Source organism: Stenella coeruleoalba, assembly GCF_951394435.1.
Source record: "Stenella coeruleoalba genome assembly, chromosome: 7".
In the NCBI taxonomy this organism is placed as follows: Eukaryota; Metazoa; Chordata; class Mammalia; order Artiodactyla; family Delphinidae; genus Stenella; species Stenella coeruleoalba.
The window spans coordinates 14,826,335-14,845,828 of record NC_137153.1 but is presented as its reverse complement, the minus strand read 5'-3'; the positions used below and the strand labels follow the sequence as shown (position 1 = coordinate 14,845,828).

General features: G+C 37.4%; 2 protein-coding genes across 7 annotated transcripts in view; one reads left to right on the top strand and one right to left on the bottom strand.

Annotated features, from left to right (window-relative positions):
- Positions 1-19,045, bottom strand: part of CEP44 (centrosomal protein 44) — a 59,383-nt gene extending 40,338 nt beyond the window's left edge. For 2 of the 6 annotated variants that reach the window (XM_079927353.1, XM_079927349.1), the window contains exons 1-12: positions 18,689-19,045; positions 17,137-17,245; positions 16,197-16,244; positions 11,642-11,780; positions 8,917-9,064; positions 7,582-7,728; positions 7,078-7,200; positions 4,936-5,097; positions 3,534-3,740; positions 2,972-3,047; positions 429-553; positions 137-174 (exon numbers count right to left, since the gene is read on the bottom strand). In XM_079927353.1, the coding sequence (XP_079783479.1) occupies positions 137-174; positions 429-553; positions 2,972-3,047; positions 3,534-3,740; positions 4,936-5,097; positions 7,078-7,200; positions 7,582-7,728; positions 8,917-9,064; positions 11,642-11,730 (1,115 nt within the window). In that variant the 5' untranslated portion in view covers positions 11,731-11,780; positions 16,197-16,244; positions 17,137-17,245; positions 18,689-19,045. The remainder of the gene's footprint in view (positions 1-136; positions 175-428; positions 554-2,971; positions 3,048-3,533; positions 3,741-4,935; positions 5,098-7,077; positions 7,201-7,581; positions 7,729-8,916; positions 9,065-11,641; positions 11,781-16,196; positions 16,245-17,136; positions 17,246-18,688) is intronic. The other 4 variants (XM_079927352.1, XM_079927354.1, XM_079927351.1 and 1 more) reach the window with 3 other exon arrangements.
- Positions 19,046-19,155: 110 nt separating this feature from the next.
- FBXO8 (F-box protein 8) overlaps positions 19,156-19,494 on the top strand; it is a 38,981-nt gene continuing 38,642 nt past the window's right edge. Inside the window, exon 1 of the mRNA XM_079927356.1 lies at positions 19,156-19,431. The gene's annotated coding sequence lies outside the window, so the exon portion shown is untranslated. The remainder of the gene's footprint in view (positions 19,432-19,494) is intronic.

Below are 19,494 nucleotides of genomic sequence, written 5' to 3'. Positions count from 1 at the left end.
GAGTCTTGAAGGAAATTCCACACCTGATTGAGAGACCTTCAAGGTTTGAAACACACACGCACATTCTTTATATATCGTAATCCAACACAATTCCCTATAGAGAAATGAATTTCTGTTGCCCCTTTCTGTTACTTACATTTTTTTCACCCTTTCCATTTTCTGGATTGTTGTTTCCTTTAATTTAAAAAGCAACAAATTTAGGCCATTTCTCAAAGTAAACCATAATCAAAGATGGACTGTGAACATATAGAACACAGTCTAAAACATTGCATTAAGTACCATTTATTTATCACAAAGAATTTTTATGAGATTAAGATTTACAGTTTCACTGTTTTTCTTGCCCATGGCTTCTGCAACTAAATCTAATGCTTGCTTGTTCTCCTGACCTTACAGAGGAAATCACCTCAGTAGTCGCCAGTTCTTCTTACCTCAGAAATCTCTTTCAAACCACAGTAATTAATAGTTGAGGTTCTGGGAGTTGAATCGGATGATACCATACGATAACCAGAGGACAAAGGAATATTTGCTTGCCTTTCCTCTTTGCTTTTTCTATCTGTGGAGAAATTAATTTTTAGGTTACCTTTTCCTTTCATAGTAGAGTCAAATATCTAAAATTTTATGTATAGAGGGAAGAAACATAAACCTCTCAATATAAAGTGCCTACTGGTATAGGTCTAGATGAGTTTTTAATATTCTTTTAGGATAATGACCTGCATATGGAGATCTGGATATTAAAAACTGGTCAATAAAGATCACAAAAAGTAACATTATCTTTATCATGATAGCAATCAATTGAATATGCAGGTTAATGTATTTTTAAATAAGCTACTGATCCGTGTATATTCTTTTCTTAAAATGGTGGCAACTATTACTAAAACTGACTATATGTACTTCCTAAAAATCAGGAAACATTCCACCCTAAGTTGATATGTATGGAAAAAAATTGCTTAAAATTCAGGTTCACAGATTTATTAAAGAACTGAACAACTTTCCATTTCCAGTATCCTGATATTATTCAACAAAATGATGGCAAGGCTTTCCTACCATCGAATTGGATAGAGAACATCAGAGATAAAACAAGTTCCTGTCCAACCAATCTCATAAGCCCTATGTTTTTAGTCATGGTACATGTGGCTGCAAAAACAAGGCGAAAAAAAAAAATCAGGTACCCATTTAAACTGGTTTACATAGTTTAACTGTAAGCCTACACAGACAACCTCAATCAGGGAACAAAGTGTTAGCACGTGAGGACTCTGGTCTCTCATGGAGCCACAGTCTCTCCTGTCTCCTTCTCTTGCCTGTTTGCTCCATTCCTCTACTTACTAATGGGCATGAACTTCACCAAAATCATTCCCAACTTAACATGATCCTCAGATCAGACTGGTGAACTGTCACCCTCAACATCAAAAGGAATTCAAACCCTCAGCTTCCAGGTAGCATGGAGAAGTAAGGTGTAATGTGTCAGGCTTCATAAATTTGACTCAACTGATCAGGGTCAGATTATACATTTTTTTGAGACTAGGTATTCAACTCATTCATAATCTATAATCCATTTCAGATAGTGGTCTATCTGCTCATCACTCTTAAGTCCTAGCATAGGACTAATGTGTTAAAAGTATGTTCTGTAACCTGTTATTTAAAAAGTACTAAGCCCAAACAGGTGAAATCGAACTTGGAAAAGGCAATGTTTTGCAAATAGCAGACTTCAGTATTCTTTCAATGCATAAAAACTTGATTTCTACCATATACAGATAGATACTGGTGACAGAAGCACAGACGTTATGCTAGACAGACCATAAGATAAAGTTCTTGCTCTCAAGGATCTTAGAGTTGAGCTTTGAAATTTGTTGAGTAATGAATGAAGGATAAATGGAAAAAAGTCAACTTCTACCAAATCTGAAATTTGTAGTCTATAATAAATCTACTGCCAGAAGCAGCATCTCAAATAATTTTATTTAATAACCTAATTATTGAACTTGTTTTCTGTGCAATGAAATTGGCACGTGCACTGAATATGTAGTGTTGAAGAGAAAACGTCAAAGCTAGTTTGCCTCTTTTCCAACATGTCCCATCATTCAACAGCTGTGTGGCCTTTGGCAGTTATTTAATCTCTCTTCCTCATCTGTAAAATATGGGTTATAATAGCACTTATCTTGCTTTGAGAATTAAATGCTTTACTATCACAGTTGGAACAGTGCAGGCCTGTAGTTACCACTACAATGTGTTGTTGTTAAATTGTTATACACATAGTAGCTGAAAGATTTAATGAGGTTAAACACCCACAGATTTAAAAAGTTAGCTTCATTATGAATCCTCAACTGGACAAAATATCTCTTCTGCAAATATGATTTAATTACAAACACGACAACATTTAGACCTTTGTCTTTTCAAAAAGTGTAAGAATCAAAAAAATTACAGCTTTAACTGAAAAGCAGCTCAGAAATCTTATCCCTGCTGCTCCGTCACAATGACAATGTCAGTAGCCTAGTGAGGTTAAGTGACACGGAGAAGATTTGTCCTAATTTTAGGTCCTTCTCATTTTATCACCATCAGTGAACTGTTGAAATGCAAGAGGTCTGTAACACTTCACAGGTTACTGACAAATGTGTTTTTTTTTCTCTTACATATATTATTTACATATGCAAAAGCTACTACTTAAGTTTAAATTAGAAACTTTGGAGGTCCATTTATTATTCTAAAGCACTTTGCAATTAAAAGAGTAAAACATCTCTAAAAGTTTGCAATTTTGTACACTGGAATTTATGCAACTACTACATGTAAGACATGTAAGTTGGCTTTTCTAGCAATCCTTGACTTATAGTCTGTAAGTTTGATATTTTCTTTGTTCTTAGGAGCTTTGCAATTTCCAACAAAATAAGGTTTGAGGATAATTAAAATGACCAAATACTATAAAAACATTTTTGTGAAAACTCCTTACCATATCACCAATTCCAGTACGCCAAGAACTTACCCGGATTGAGATTATCCATGTCGCTATTAGAAGCACAGTCTTCACTCATCTCATTAAACTCTATATATTCATCATTCTGGAATGATATGGTTTAGTATTTAGAATAAAATAAAAAGATATGTTCTCATTTTTATGCTCTTACTGCTAAGCATAAAATATACAGATGACATAATAAATACTTACTTTTGATTATTTTATTTACAAGCAAAACACAAAATCCCTACATATAAAAAATGATCTCTTAAATGTGGAAGGAGAGAGAAAACTTGCATCTACTAACTTTCTAGGAAGGAAAGACAGGCTAGGACCAGAAATGACATAACTGTCTCTAAAAGCTCAGCTTACAAGTTTGTCAGATTATCTTATTTGATGAAGAGAAAAGCAATAGTCACAACAACCATCACCAAACAGGGTGTTCCTAAACAGGCCTTCATCCCAACTGAACACTTCCCATTACCTAAGTATTCTCTTATTTAACATTCCAAATAAGAGACTAATAATGAACAAAGGAATTACTTTATTGTATCTTGAGATATTCTATAAATGTAAAGGAAGAAAATACCTTTTTAGATAAAAGCATTTCTGTTTCAAGAAGAGTGACACGACTTAGAAGATCAGCCCAGGTTTTTTCATTCACCATCACTTTCCCTTTCATTTTTTCTTCCAAAGATTCTAATCTACTTTCTATGCAAGTCAGTTTCTTCAGCTTTTCTTGGCATTCAGCAAGCATAGTCTGTAGTGCAATAATCTCAGGATTGACTTCTGTATCCTAAAATGATTAGAAAGATTAAAAATATTACACAGATTAAAATTCCTGTAATTCAGTGTATTCGCATTTCCACGTGTTGTTTCAATAGTTACAGCAGGCAGGAGAGCATGAGAGTTAAGAGCGCTACTTCTGGAGCAGGCACCTTGGACACTTAAACTAGCTTATGAGAGATGCCCGATGCCTCAATTTCCTCATCTAAAAAGAAAAAGATGACAAGAGTGCCAACTTCATTTGGGTCTTGTAAGATGAAATGGATTAATTTGTATAAAGCTCTTAGAACAGTATCAGTTTGTACAATAAAACTATAAGTGACTAGCTTCTTATAACTAGATCTAGCAGAAAGCTACGAGGAAATGACCGAGAAATGAGATTGTTCCGTTTGCTATAAACGGGAAGTAAGCCTAATGGTCATCTGGTAGTTTTTTTTTTTTTTGCGGTACGCGGGCCTCTCACTGTTGTGGCCTCTCCCGTTGCGGGGAGCACAGGCTCCGGACACTCAGGCTCAGCGGCCATGGCTCACGGGCCTAGCCGCTCCGCGGCATGTGGGATCCTCCCAGACCGGGGCACGAACCCGTGTCCCCTGCATCGGCAGGTGGACTCTCAACCACTGCGCCACCAGGGAAGCCCCATCTGGTAGTTTTTAAATGTCAACTGTATACCAAGATGTACAGAAGTCACAAGACATAGAAGACGGACAGAAAAAGAAGTTTTAACAGAAGCAGTAGAGACGAGACACTATAATGGGGTCTGTGGCAATAAAGTAATAGCAACGATATTCCGAGGGAAAGAGAGCAAAAGACAGCAAGGGCCCCAAAAGGAAACTGAAAAGGTGGTAATGCACCATTTTCTTCCATTCATCAATATGGGGAAGAGGTGATAAAGAACCTTCACTAAACAAAGTAGTATATCTCTATCTCTCACCAGACTGTCAATTCCTTGAAGTCAAGTCCTATGTCTTATTCATCTTTGCATTACCCATGACATCTCTCCTAGTACCCTAAATATAAGCAGCAAATAATATCTTTTGAATTATATTCAGTAAGACTTATTGATTCTTAAGTAATGGTAACAAAGGTAACATGTCACGATCAATAATTTAAAAGGCTAGAAACGTTCCAAAGATTAGATGCGGAAATAATCACGTATATCAAAGCAAGAAATATCGGCATCTGTTAAAGAAGTCCCAGATTCTTACTTGCTGCTCACACTTAATTTCAGGAACCTGTAATTCAGGAATCTTTATTTCAGCAGCCTTTAAGTCACAAATATCAAATGCTTCATTAACATCTGTTACTGTATCTTCAGGAATGTTAGGACCATCTTCATTGTACAGGTGCCGGATCACCACAGCTTTCTTCTGCACAGAGAAAAACATGTCAGAGATGCTTCCCTGTTCTCCACAATTATTTTAAACATACACGTAGTAATTTTTCAAAAGAAACATCCTATCTTCCATTTAAGATTTACAGAAGTTTAAATTACCACATATGCATATACCAAATATTACAAACTTATTATTTTAGGTGTGATGATACAATTGTGGTCATGATTTTTAAAAAGCATTCTTATATTTTACAAAAGTATTGAAATATTTATTCAATGATGTCTGGGACTTGTTTCAAATGGTTTCAGGTTTGGGAGAAAAGATGTTGGGAAAAGTGGTTACAATTAAGAAGAAACAAGATTAGCAAAGAGTTGACAAATTGCTGAAATCACAGAATGGATACTTCTGTACAGGTTTGAAATGTTCCATAAGAAGTTATTTTTAAAAGGTTAACACACTATTCACATGTAGATAATCAAGAACTGGCTTTATGAGTAGGACTCATTACAATTTTTTTTTTTTGTATTAAACAAACCACAAAACATAAGACTGTCAATAACAATTCAAACTAAGGGAAAGTCCTGAGAGTAAAGGCACCAGGTCAAACCGCGTTTACATAGGACTCTTCTGCCTACTTCCTTTTCTACGGGCAATCCACGTATGAACATGAACTCAGCACATGTGACATAGAAGTCACAACTACCACCCCAGAGCAGGCACTGGGGAGGAGACAACTTGCTTCAGTATTGACTCAGTTTTTCATGTAAACAAAGGAATGCACTTACTACTCCAACTTTTCTAAACTGGAATACTTTTAATAACTATTCAAATTTCTGAGAATTAAGAATTTGATGTAATTTACAAAATTCTGATGGATAACAAAGGAAACTTTATCTTACGAAAATTAAAAAGTCTAATGTCTTCAAATTTTGTATCTTTCTTTGTTAGGACAACTTAGATCACCCCTCAGCCCCCATACTGAAATACAAGATTGAAAAATGCATCCAGTTCTATCAACTCATACTTAGTAAGTCCTTACAGTGGACCTAATCCTGTGCTAAGCACAATGAATATAAAAAAATCAGTGTAAGAAAATCCCTGTTTAGACAAATTCTAGTTGGGAAAGGATACAAGACACTTACATTCCTTTTCATATTGCCCTCATCACCTGGAGCAAAACAGGCATATTTTTTTTAAAAGTTACTGACATAAGAGCCTTTTTCTTACAGTTAAATGTCACTACTTTTTATAATGGCATAAAGTATAAATATCTTCACAGATTCTGTTTATATAACTCATATTTTGAATTGGGGAAAAATAATTCCCTAGATTTTACTTCAGCCAAAAAATACCCACATTCCTTTATCTAATGATACATCGGTTATTCATCTGGTAGTCTATCCTTCAATCTCAAAGGGCTTGCCCAAGGTGGAAGACAGCTGAAAGTATATTTACCATTATAAAATAATATTTTGGCTTCACTTTCCCTTGGAGATGGAAAAACTATCCCTAAAGGCATTGGACTCATTCAGCCACAGGTGCTTGAAGCAGACAAGGGCAGGGAAGATATCTACCAACAAAGAGAAAATATTCAAAACACTACCCCAAAACCAGATTATAGATTTAAGGAACTATCAATCACTGGATAATTCACAGTCCTGGTATAGAAATATGAATGTACGTAAATCATGACCTATCACTGTAAGTAAAGGGAGGGTCTTTAGGAAGACTAGATATGTAATTAAGTGCAAATGTTCATGATCACAAGAGGCAGAATTAAAGATTAGAAATATAAAGAGAAAGGCTGTTCAGTTGTACGTTTCTACCCTCTTCTTATAACTTTAGGAATGTTCCCAGATAATATGTGATATGCTCTGTTAAAAATCCTTACACTCTAATGTCTAAGCAGAATGTTTTACCAGATGCTAGTCAGAAAAGTGAACCTTATACGTTGGATTGACTAGGTAGGTAACTCTTAACACTACACAACGCATTCTCTTTGTATTTTCCCACCTTTCCCGAAGTCATAAACCTGCCAGTGACGTCAATGCCCACAGGTTCAGTTGATGTCTTCTCAGTGCTTGAACAAGGTTCTGACTTAGCAGAACTGATTTTTTTTCTTTGTTGTGATGGAGCCTAAAAAAAAGGTATTAAGATGTCATAAATTATGTGGGAAAGCATGATGTATATATTAAATTCCTCTATCACTTAAATTTTCATACGAAATGTGACTGCCAAATAATGCCGAGTCTAATGAGACTACACGTCTCTTGAAAATTACAAAGTGATGAAAATGTATTATGTTTGAACTATTAGTTTAGGACTAGTAGCTCCAAGTCACAAATGTGCAAAAACAAGTCACTAGTATTTAAAGCAAACATCAGGCATTGTGAGGTTACCCAGACCTGTGAATAGTGCAGTAATTGCACTATGCATTAATTTGCTGACTAGGGTATTGATTTTTTAACATTAAAATATAGCAACTTAGCCTAAGTTAAAATCTATTAATAAAATTACCTTCTCAAGACCACTCAACTCCTTGTGCTTTTTCATCACACAATTCAAAATATCACATATAATTTGGATTTTCCATTCTGCAAATCCACATTGGAGAAACTGCTTTTTCGTCAAGATTGGTTTATAATTAAATAGATCACGAAGAAGCTGTAAAGAGGAAACAGATCAATGAAATAATTGGGAGCAATTTCTTTCAAAAATCCAAAATTATAAATGACCACCTGGTCAGGGACGTACTGCCATTTTTGAGAGGCGAGAGGGGAGGATTAAGCCATTATATATAGGGCACTAAAGAAACCTGTAGGGGTGCTGTGAGTCCTGACCAGGTAGGAGAACAGCTAGGAAACAGTTAGCTAGGGATGTATCAGAGTATAGACAGCTGTCCAGAGGATGAAAAAATATATAAAAAGTTCAAATATCCTCATAGGTACTAAAAAAAAAAAAAAAAACTCCTTAGCTCGCTGAACAAGATTACTATAGCAGATATCAGAAAACCACAGTTCTATTTGTTTATAGAAATCATGACTTGATTTTTAGACAAGTTGGTAGGCTACTGAGTTTCGATTTCTCATGTATAAAATGAGAGATACAGATTAAACCAGTAATTTTCAAAACCTACTCTGTGGACCCTGGGATTTCCTAGAAGTGCCTCTCAGGCTTCCATGGAAGCTTTCTGGGTGAGAGACAAAGAAAGGGAAGATTAAGCAGAGACTATATTTAAAGGCTATCATTTCATCAAACTCTACCTAAAAAAGAAAAAAATCAAGATTTGATTTGATAAATGGGCTTTACTATTTTTTTAAAAAGGTTAAGAAAACCACAGTACGTGAACAAAAATTAATGATACAAAGTAGGGTTCTGAAAAATCAAACATGAGATTAAGTTCAGGATACATATAGTACAAGTGCAGGTACTAGAGTAGATAATAAGACATGGTTTCAGACCTCAAGGAACACAAGTTGTTCCAACATAAGTTGTAGTCCCTTCTTATAAACAACTAAATTAACTCACAATTTTCTGAACCACAAACTTTACTCACTAAAACCACATTTTTAACTTCTGCCAGTATACCAAATTTTACTAAAATTTGATATAAAAAAGGCAAATGATAACCAGTGACAATTACCAGTCCTCATATTCATTAGAGTATGACACATACAGCAAACTTGAATTGCATCTTGATTATAACAGGGACTGCATTTACAGGAGATAAATGCATCTGAAAATACTCTGTCAACTATGTATGCGGCATATATTTGAGTTATAATAACATTAATCTTAAGAAAACCATTCAATGACTTCTAAAAGAATTATTGTTTCATAAATTCAAAGTACCTTGTAGACAGTATCTATGAAGCGTAAGTCATTCTTTGCTATGAGCTCTACATTGGAGTCCACCAGAAGTTCTGCTACATAAGGTGAATATGAGGTAAGGGAATAGCTGATGATGGGCAGAGAGGCTGCTGTGTCTCCCTTTACCAAACTGTTAGGAAAAACAGAAAAAAGATTTTTAATAAGCTTAATGCCACGAAGTTGGATAATCAGGGAAATAAAAGAAATGCTGTCAAAAACTCATAATTTAACACAATAGCCATAATAATTAGGTGATGCACAAGACCCTTTAGATTCCATCCCCTACTCTAAACCAGTGTAGGCAAATTAACTATGAAACAAAAACTCTTTAGTACCAACAGTCTATTTACCACAGTATTTATTGATTTTCCAAAGCTTAGCCTTACTCGATCTAGTCCATTTTCTCCTACTAATAAAGCAAATGTACGGTCTTACAGTACACAAGTAGGCTTTATGGTTTTGCAAACACTTCTCACATTACCTCACTTGCTCTTTATCACAAAGCTGCAAAGGGAAAATATTAGGAATTCTAAGTTACAGATGAGGAAAACAGGGCTGGAAAAGCTATCAACTGTGACCAGGCTGACCAGTTTACTATCTTGCCCTGACATCAGGCCCATTTGGAATCTACCTTATTAGCTTACACTAATTCCTCCAGCCCAGAAAGGTATCCTACTCTTCTGTTATCTGTCATTTATTCTTTGTGCATCATCAGTCAAATCTCAAGCCTCCCATGAAGCCATCTTTCTGATCACAAGGATCTCTCTCAGAACGACTCCCCAGGTGTTCAGGATCTGACACCTGATGCTCTGCCTTGTACTGTTGTCTAACTGTCTCCACACACAGATCTTGTTTCTCAAGAAGTGCCTTCACTGATTCTCTCACAAGGCACAGAAAGTATTTGTTCAACTGATGCGATAATGTACTTAGAACATTTGTTTTCCATAAAATTCAAACACATACATAAATCTCCCCATCCCTGCCCAATTTTTTTCAATAAGGCAGAGAACAAATATGATAAGATTATATTTTGTTTTCTGCAGGACAAACATAAATTGTTTCTCTTTTATGTTCGTGGGTAAAATTATAATTTACCCAATGAAAAAACTGCTCTAGCAACCTTGTCTCTCTGTAAGACAGTTCAAAACAGGAACTGAAAAAGTACTTTTTTAGAGCAAAATGTGTCCATTTTATCCACATTATGAATAGAAAACAGTCAGGTCTGCATTTAATACCTCTTAAGTTAAACAATCTCAAAAATCTTGGTTACCTAGTTTCTAAGGACTTAGACTAGAAACAGTAAGAGAAACAGACATTATAAATTGACAGACCAACACGAAAAACAGCAGATGTCAGGAAAAAATTTTAAAATGGCAAAAAGTATACAGAATCAAAACACGCGGAGTGTGTATCTGTACGTGTATGTGTGCGTGTCGGATCGGGGAGCGCAACCTGAAGCAGCAGCAAGTAGCACTACCCATCTCAATAAACCCTGCAGACATTACTGTCTTATAAGATAATCTAAACTTGCTCTTAATGATACTCTTGGGTCAATAAGAAAATCAAATGTTTGAATGCTGTATTCAGAAGACAGGAGAATCATCAGTATATTTTAGAATTATTCCTATCCAAAATGTCTGTTAAAATGTTAATACTTAAAGTGGGAAGAAGAAAACTTGGCTACTCAAACTGACTGAGCCCCTGCCAGTCTGGATAGTAGAGATTTCCCTGTTTTGAGGAACCAGTATATGACTGGTACACACTGTGGGAGCAGACTAGGGAATGCCTTCTGCTTCTCACATATGATGCTCGTAATAACAGTCATCAGAGCTAAACCTTCCCTAGTCTCCTCAGTATCCGTTCACTCGCAGCCTTCTCTTGGTTAGCTTTCCCTAGTTTACAAGACTATCTAGGATTCTACTGCGTTAAACCAACCCAGTTTCCCTCACTTCTTGAACATATGCCTAATCTGGACTTGTCCCTCGACACGGTCATTGAATAAATGTCTAATTAGCTTCTAAGATGTGCCAGGCAGTTCTAGATGTGGGGGGCTGCAGTGAACTAAACAAAACGCCCCAGATGTCAGGCTGCATTCTAGTGGGGGGAAACATTTAACCAGTCAGCCATCCCAGGGAGGAAGAAAAAGAGGTATTAAACGATAAGAGGATGATGGGAGTACCGTATTAGGTTGGCAGAATTAGAGAAGAAATGTACCTTGTGACATTCTACAAAGGCGAGTAAGTCACATTTGGAAAGTGGAAACTAAAGCTAAAGGTTTAAGTGAGATAGCTTAATAACAATCTTCAAGCATGGTATAAATTGTCATAAGAAATCTATTAACTAGAATCTCCCAAATCAAAAAGGAATACCACCCAGCTAAGTGTGCGAGGGTGGTAAATTACAGAACTAATGAAATCCATTACACTTCCGTGAGATTAAACGTTGTACAGAGACCACACCTGATTCTAACAATATTGTGCTTCTACTTCTAAAAGTTGTTTTAAATCTCCTGAGTTGGAATTTTTCATTAATTCCTACTTAGAAACAAACTCCTAACTGCTTTCTAAAGATCTCTTAGTCATTTCAAGGAAAAAATTTAAAGGACCCAGATAAAATCTAGATTTTTATTTAGATACTCCCCTCATGTCAAGCATTACCTCACATCATTACTGAAAATAATACAAAGAAGTTTGATATTGTAGCTCACCCTACACAATCCACCTCTCTAGGATAATTTAGCGAGCGAAGCACTTGTTCTAGGTTCCGTAAGCTTCTTTTTAAGTCACCTGTTGCCATTATTTAACATTTGATTCAGCTCCAGCTTTGGAAATTATCTAATTTTTCACCTAAAAAAAAAAAAATCCATGAAACACTGCTCAACTCTTTGTATCTTTGAAGCTTCTCTAATACCTTTTGTTCAATCTCATACACACTTACCATATTTATCTTAGCTATTTCTCCCCTAATTCATCTTCCCTACTGGTGTAGTACTGTCTTGTATCTTCCATATATTCCTGAATGTCAGGTGTACTTTTCCCCCTCAATATTTTTTCACTAAAAAAATAAGTTTGCCTTATGTTCATCTTCTAACAGTGTGTCTGATATTATATGACACTCTCCCAAATACTTAATGGTACAACAAAGTACAATTTGGGAAGACATATCACCCTAAAATAATCTCCACCAATGAGTATTGTGGATGCTTATAAAGGGTACATAATAAAAATCAGTAAGAAATGGAGACTAAGAAATTTAGCACAGATTTGGTCAGTATTCCCAGGGTTCTGAACTTACATAGTTGTAAATCAGATCGTTTGCTTAAAAAATAAAAATAGATAAGTTAAAACAAATTCAGAATTCAGCTGGTTAAATATGGAAGCTGGTTAAATGCATGTTACCTTCATTCCCTTTTCTAAACACCACTAAAATGAAAGTAAATGATTAGAAACCATATATACTCATCAGGGTAAAGAAAACTAGAGGGGATTCCACATGACAAAGGATGTGTCAACAAAATTCTGGAAGATGGAAAACGGATGGATGGGTGATAACCAACCTAGCAGAGCAAAGGTAGGTCAATCCCATCCTCCTGTTTAGAAGGAAGCCAACAACAGCAACAGGTTCAGAAATGAGGGGACCTGATACTTCTGAAAGGCTGAAGGGTAAGGCCATGGCCTTGAAATAAGAACGATTATTTGGAAGTCCGTATAAGAAGGTGCTAAACCCTAGATTTTTACTTTCCCTCTGCTTCCCCTCCCACCCCCAACCCCCAGACACATATAACTTGCTCAGCTATAGGCAACTACCTCTGATTCCCCAGGTTTAGCAATGAGTTTTTAGAAAATATCAGCACAACCCATAAAAAAATTGACTTGGAATTCATTAAGATTAAACTTCTGTTCTACAAAATACACTGTTAAGAAAATGAAAAGACAGGCTGCAGACAGAATATTTATAAAACACGTACTGGATAAAAGACTTGTTTCCAAAGTATACAAAGAATTCTTAAATGTAAGAGTAAGAAAACAAACAACCCAATTTAAAAATGGGCAATATCTGAAAATCTCATTAAAGAAGATACACAGATGGCAAATAAGCATATAAGATGCTCAACATCAAATGTCTTTAAGTAATTACAAATTTAAAAAATGATACCACTGCATATCTATCACAATGGTTAGAATCCAAAAAACTGACAGTACCAAATACTAATGAGCATACGGAGCAACAGGAACTCTCATTTTTGGTGGGTGGGAACGCGAATCACATAGCCATTTTGGAAGACAGTTTGGCAGACTCTTACAAGGCTAAACACCATACAATCAGCAATCGTGCTTAGAGTTATTTACCCAAGTGACTTGAAAATTTAATGCACATACAAGATCCTGCACGCGAATGTTTACAGCAGCTCTGCTCCTAATCACCCAAAACTGTAAGCAGTCAGGATGTCCTTCAATAGCCAAATGAGTTTAAAAAGTTAACACATCCATACAACAGGACATTATTCAGCAATAAAGAAAGAGCTATGAAGCCACAAAAAGACATGAATGAACCTTAATGCATATTGCTAAGTAAAAGGAACCAGTCTGAAAAGGGTACATATTGTTTGGTTTCCATTTTATGATACTCTGGAAAAGGCAAAACTGTAGAGACAATAAAAACTACAGAGATCACGGCTGCAAGGATTCAGAGGTAAGAGGGAGGGTCACATACAGGTAATGTGCAAAGCTACCTCACAGAGCGGGTGGATGGAAAAGCTGCTAAGTAACTTTGGGCATGAGTGGAGCCTGTGAGACTAAAGGCAAAATGAGCTGCACAGAAACACTGTACTCCAGTGTATAAAGTTGTTTCCCATGTACATATGAGTTAATTCCACATATATGCTGGAATTGAACAATTAAGCAAATGGATGGCTAACTAGTAGAAGCCAGGATTCGCACTGCTGGAGTGAGAATTTACAGATAAGCAAGGGGAGGGGACTGGAATGAGCCACGCCTCATGGTTTAGTTAGACATGCAAGTATGAACTCATGTTTAGCTTAATATAGATGCAGAATATGTGTAATGCTGGACTCCTGGAGAAATGGCCAATTCTAGGACTGGGTCAGGAAATATGAGATGAGCCTGAGGCATTATATAATTCTAGAAAGTAAGAAATTACACACAAAACAAACAAACCAATCCCACACGTATGTCATAGGGACACAGGAACCAAATGAAGCAGCTTCCAGTGGTCAAAGCTGAAACAATTTGAACAGCAAAAACAACAAAATCAGGCATTTGATAAAATTCAACATTTAGGATATAATTCTTCGTATGTTAGGAATAGAAGTTATCTGCAGGATATCTGCTGGATATCTACAAAATATTTATATTAATATTTATTAATATCCTGCAGTTATCTGCAGGATATCTACAAAAAATTTACTGCAAACATCATATGTAAAGGTGAAATATTGAAAGCTTTCTTCCTGAGACTGGGAAAAGGCAAGCTTATCCACTCTCACCATTTCTATTCAATATTGTACTAGAGGTCTTAGACAGTACAAAAATACAAGAAAAAGAAATAAAAGGAATAAAGACTAAAAAGGAAGAAATAAAAATGTCATTAGTCACAGACAACATAATTGCATTTGAAAAAATCCAAAAGAAATCAAATGGATTTAGCACGGCTGCTGGATAGCAGGCCAATATACAAGTATCAATTGTATTTCTCTGTACTACCCAAATAATTTCTAAATTATGTTTAAATATGTTAAAAAATATATGTGTAAATAATTCACTAGCCTCCAATATCATAAACATGTGAATAAGTCTAAAACGGATCTGTAAGACCTCAAAACAAAAAAACCAGAAAACTTCATTGAGATAAATTAAAGAAGCCCTAAATAAGAGGTCTACATCTTGAGCAAGGATTTAAAGACTCAGTAAGTCGATCCATAATTCAATGTATTCCCTCCATGCCATCCCTCCCCAAAACTCCCTGCAGTTTTTTAAAGGTGGAAATTGACAAGCTGATTCCAAAATTTGCGTAGATATGCAAAAGATAAACAATAAATAACACAATGCTGAAGAAGATCAAAATTGGAAAATTCAACCACTGGATAATGAGACTCATTATAAAGTTAAATTTAGAATTATTGAAAATATCTACAAACAGAACAATGGAATGGAATAACGTACAGAAATAGACCATGCATACAATGACACTAGACTTATGACAAAGTTGATGCAGAGTAACCCTGGAAAATGGATGCTCTTTTTCAAGAAATGGTACTGTGTCAACTGAATATCCAAATGGGATAAATAAATCCTGACCCCCTGATGTAAAGGGTTCCTCACATCCTTCATAATTAATTCCAGGTTTGTTGTTGAAGATCTACATGTAAAATGTAAGACAAATAGGCTTTCTGGAGATCACAGAGTAGAATATCTTTATGATCTTCAGGCAGAAAAAGATTTCTTGCCTTATAACTGATAAAATGAACCACATTAAACTTACTAACTTCTGTTCATCAAAAGATACCCTTAAGAGAGTGGAAAGAAAAGCCACTGAGTGGAAGTTGATACTGTCAATATATACAACCAACAAAAAGATTCATAGCTAAAAGAAAATCCTACAAAGTAATAAGAAAAAGAAAGACAACTCAATAGAAAAATGATAAAGAGATCTGAACAGGAACTTTACAAAAGAGTAAATGTGAAAAGATAAGCAACCTCATTAATCATTAGGAAATCACAAAGTAAATCCAAAATGTGAGGTTGCAGAGCATTTGAAACAGACCACAATGGTGTGAAAGGGTAAATTAGTACAATTACTTTGGGAAACTTATTAGTGATACCTACTAACATACTCAGGGCCCATGAAACAGGAATATGATACCAATGAATACAAATAACAGAATACGTGTGTACATTTATGTGCACCAAAAGACATGAACAATATTTGGGATTTTAAATTAAATGGTTCATTTTTTTAAATCTCAAAGAAAATGATACCATGGAATTATATTTTTAAATGACTCATTTTATTGCATGGTGTAGGGCTTTCACTAGATTCTCAAAGGAGGTTATTCCCAAGGGAGCTTCCTAAACTAAACAGGTAAATAAATGGTTAAGGACTTTTGCTAGAAAGAGACAAAGGGCTTCTAAACTGTAAGTCAATCAGCCAGTGAGGCAAAGCTCAATAACGCACTTAAAAATAGCTAGTATTTGTAACTGTCCATGGACACTTCATAGAAGGAGAATAATATATAACAATACCTTGAGTATTGAATTCTCTGGGAATGAAGCTCCTCTAAAATGAGTTCACTGACATTAAAAACAAAACAGAACAACACATAAATCAGGTGAGTAGAGTTAGTATGGTCATTTCCCCCAGTCAACATCCCAGCAGCTGCCTAGGATACAAATCACCTTCTTGCACACCTTCCCTATATCTACACATAACCAGAGGTGGGCTAGCAATTTGCAAAATCCTAAATTTAGTAAGCTTTCTATTTTAAGTCACTGGCCACCCAGCTCTGTACCCTTTCCTCCTCTTAAAGAACATAGAATCTTCCTGTTCCAAGCTTCCTCTCCTTTATCAACACGGTAAAGAACACGTTATTGAATATACTTTTAAATGCTCACGTGTGGGTTTTAGTCAATATTTTTCAGCCAACCAATTACTTCAACTAAACACATTTTTAGGCAGAGGGAATTTCAAGTAGTGTCAAATGGGAGGGAACTAGAGAAAAGAGGAAGTGATCCTAAAAATTACATTCTACAATATACTGGCCAAGAAGGGTAAACCTTCTTTAACATCTTTTAGGATAACTGGGGGATTTATGTGCATATGGAAGCGGTTGAAGCTGACTTCCCAGCCTTTATTTTCCTGGGAAAGACAAAGTGGGAACTAATCCGGTTGTTGAATGCAAAAAGATATATATTCTTGGGTGTTGCCCCTGGCCAATATAGTAGGTGTTAACTCGTTTTAAGTTCCAGACCCACGTATTGTAACACAATTCTTCTAGGGGGACCTTTTCTCCTAAGACGTTCTATAACTTTTATCTCTTCCCACAGACTTCCTTTAATCCTTTCAGATGTATGTTCCATCTTTGCGGTACATGGAATTTTTGTTTCATTTAACACTTTATGGTATCTTTCCGTCCTTCCTTTCTCTGAAGTCCTGTAACATATACCAATATCTCATTATTTCTACCTTTGGTAATGGAATTTCTGTCAACAAAGTATGTCCCTGGAACACATCCTCTTCAGTACCAGCAGAATAAATATTTTGAAGAAGAGTAAGATACAGGTACAGCTGGGATCTGTAGGTGAAGGAGATAAGTGATAAACAGGATAGAAAAAAACAAAGGGGTTAAAACATTTTTGAGTATTATAGAAAAAAATTACAGCTACTGCTCTACACTTTCACGAAAGGCTTTACTTTACTATTACAAAACTGAAAAAAACCCTAGAAATTAAGACATTAAAAAAAAGCTAATTTAGGACTTGTGCACATTTTAACATAGTAGTTTCAGACATGAAAAGTAACTTTTTAAGAAATCGCTTAACATTTTCGCTTTATAACCCTTATAAAAAGAAATTAAAAGACAAAAGCATATATCACTCAGCTGTAGCACAGATTCAACCATTAAGATGGTCTCAATATTGCTTCCTAGCTTCCTCCAGAGAGTTCTCTGCTACTAGTTAGGTCTGCCCCACTGAATTTATTACAGGAGACATCGTGGAAATGGTATAAAATAGCATTTTTAAGATTTTTAATCTAGTTGAATCTCACTGTTGTTAGAGGTCATTAAATGATGCCTCCCAATGGAATGCCATTGAATTCAGTGATTTTTGTTCAGAATGAAGCAACTACACCGACTGGTGTAAAGATGACGGTCGATGGCTAAGAGTTTGTGACAGCTCATAACGCTAAATATTATCTATCAAAAACAGAGGAGAGGGCTTCCCTGGTGGCGCAGTGGTTGAGAGTCCGCCTGCCGATGCAGGGGATACGGGTTCGTGCCCCGGTCCGGGAGGATCCCACATGCCGCGGAGGGGCTGGGCCCGTGAGCCATGGCCGCTGAGCCTGCGCGTCCGGAGCCTGTGCTCCGCAACGGGAGAGGCCACAACAGTGAGAGGCCCGCGTACCGCAAAAAAAAAAAAAAAAAAAATAGAGGAGAAAATTGGGGAAAACGGGGAGTAAGGGTCAAGTATATAACTCTGTAGGATTGCTGTGTTCATATATAAAACCGTTAAAAGGTTTGTGGATACTTTTGGAAAAACAGTCTACTACAGCCCTAATTCCGGAATCCAAATTTCAAGATTGATTTTGTTTTTTACGGTAAGGGAAAAAGCTACAGTCCTGTAGGAAAGTGGAGAAACACTAAAACACTAGGGAAATGTAAAGCAAGGAAAACATCAACTATTCTCAGCTCTTGCTTCTCATCAGTATTTCCGAGAAGCCGGACTGCCCCTGAGCTCAGAGGCTCCAACAGCAGAAATCGGTCCGTCTAGGACTTCCCACCCTAAGTTACAACCTGATCTGAGAAGATGAGCTCTTCCCATTTCTTCGTTATCAAAAGGATATCCCAGTCGGGTTCATGGGCAAGGTACGTCTAGCGCTCTCCTCCCCTGCACTTGATTTAAAAGGATGAAAAGGCAGCCCTGGTCACTCGCCCCAGCCGGGGCCTCGGTTAGGGCAGCGGAGAGAGGCGACCCCGGCCCATCCCGGGGCGCAGCCCCGCCTGCACCCCCGCGCTCACCCAGCAGCGGCCGAGCAAAGAACGGGCTCCAAAGGCCTCCGGACCCGCACAACGGGCAGAAGGGGTGGTAGCATGTGCAATCCCAGAGCCCCGGGAGCCCAGCCTCCAGCAACGACTCCCTGCGGCCCGACGCCGACGCCGGGACGCGCTTCTCCCGCCGACCGTTTGTATTCTGAGCAGCGGGTGGAAGCCCGCCACGCACCGCGGCAGGACCTTCCAAGCTGCCGGCTCCCCTGCGCTCCTGGATTCCCCGCTGCAGATTCCACAGCACGTTCGTACAGAGGCCTGGGAAGACTGACCCTGCCGAGAGTCTTTTCTACGTCCAGTCCGATCCCAAGGTGCAGATTCGAAGTCTGCCTGGTTCTGAGGCTCAGAGGGGCTCGGACTGCGAAGTGAGAGACCGGGACTCTGTGGCGAATCGTAGATCGAGGGGATAAAAATACTTCTTCTTGAAGCGCCCCCGAATACGGACGTCACTTCCGGCAACAATAGGAAACGTCAAAACTCGGAGAGTCGGCCGCTCAGGCTGCTGCAGCCTGGGGCACGCTGAATTCGGAGGGATCAGGTGCTGTTTCTGGAATTCTCCCCGACTTCACCTCCACCAGCGTGAACAAATAAAGTTTGAACCGGCTTCTCCATGGCCTGGGCACCCCTTCCCGGCTGAGCCATTTTCTTTTTGGCTGAAAGCCCCCGCCCAGAGGCCGATTCGTCGCGGCGGCGGTGGGGAATCGCAGGTCGCTCAGGTAAGGGTGTCACCCTAGATATTTCAGAGTTCTTGCCTCTCTTCCCTGTACACCCCTACTTTT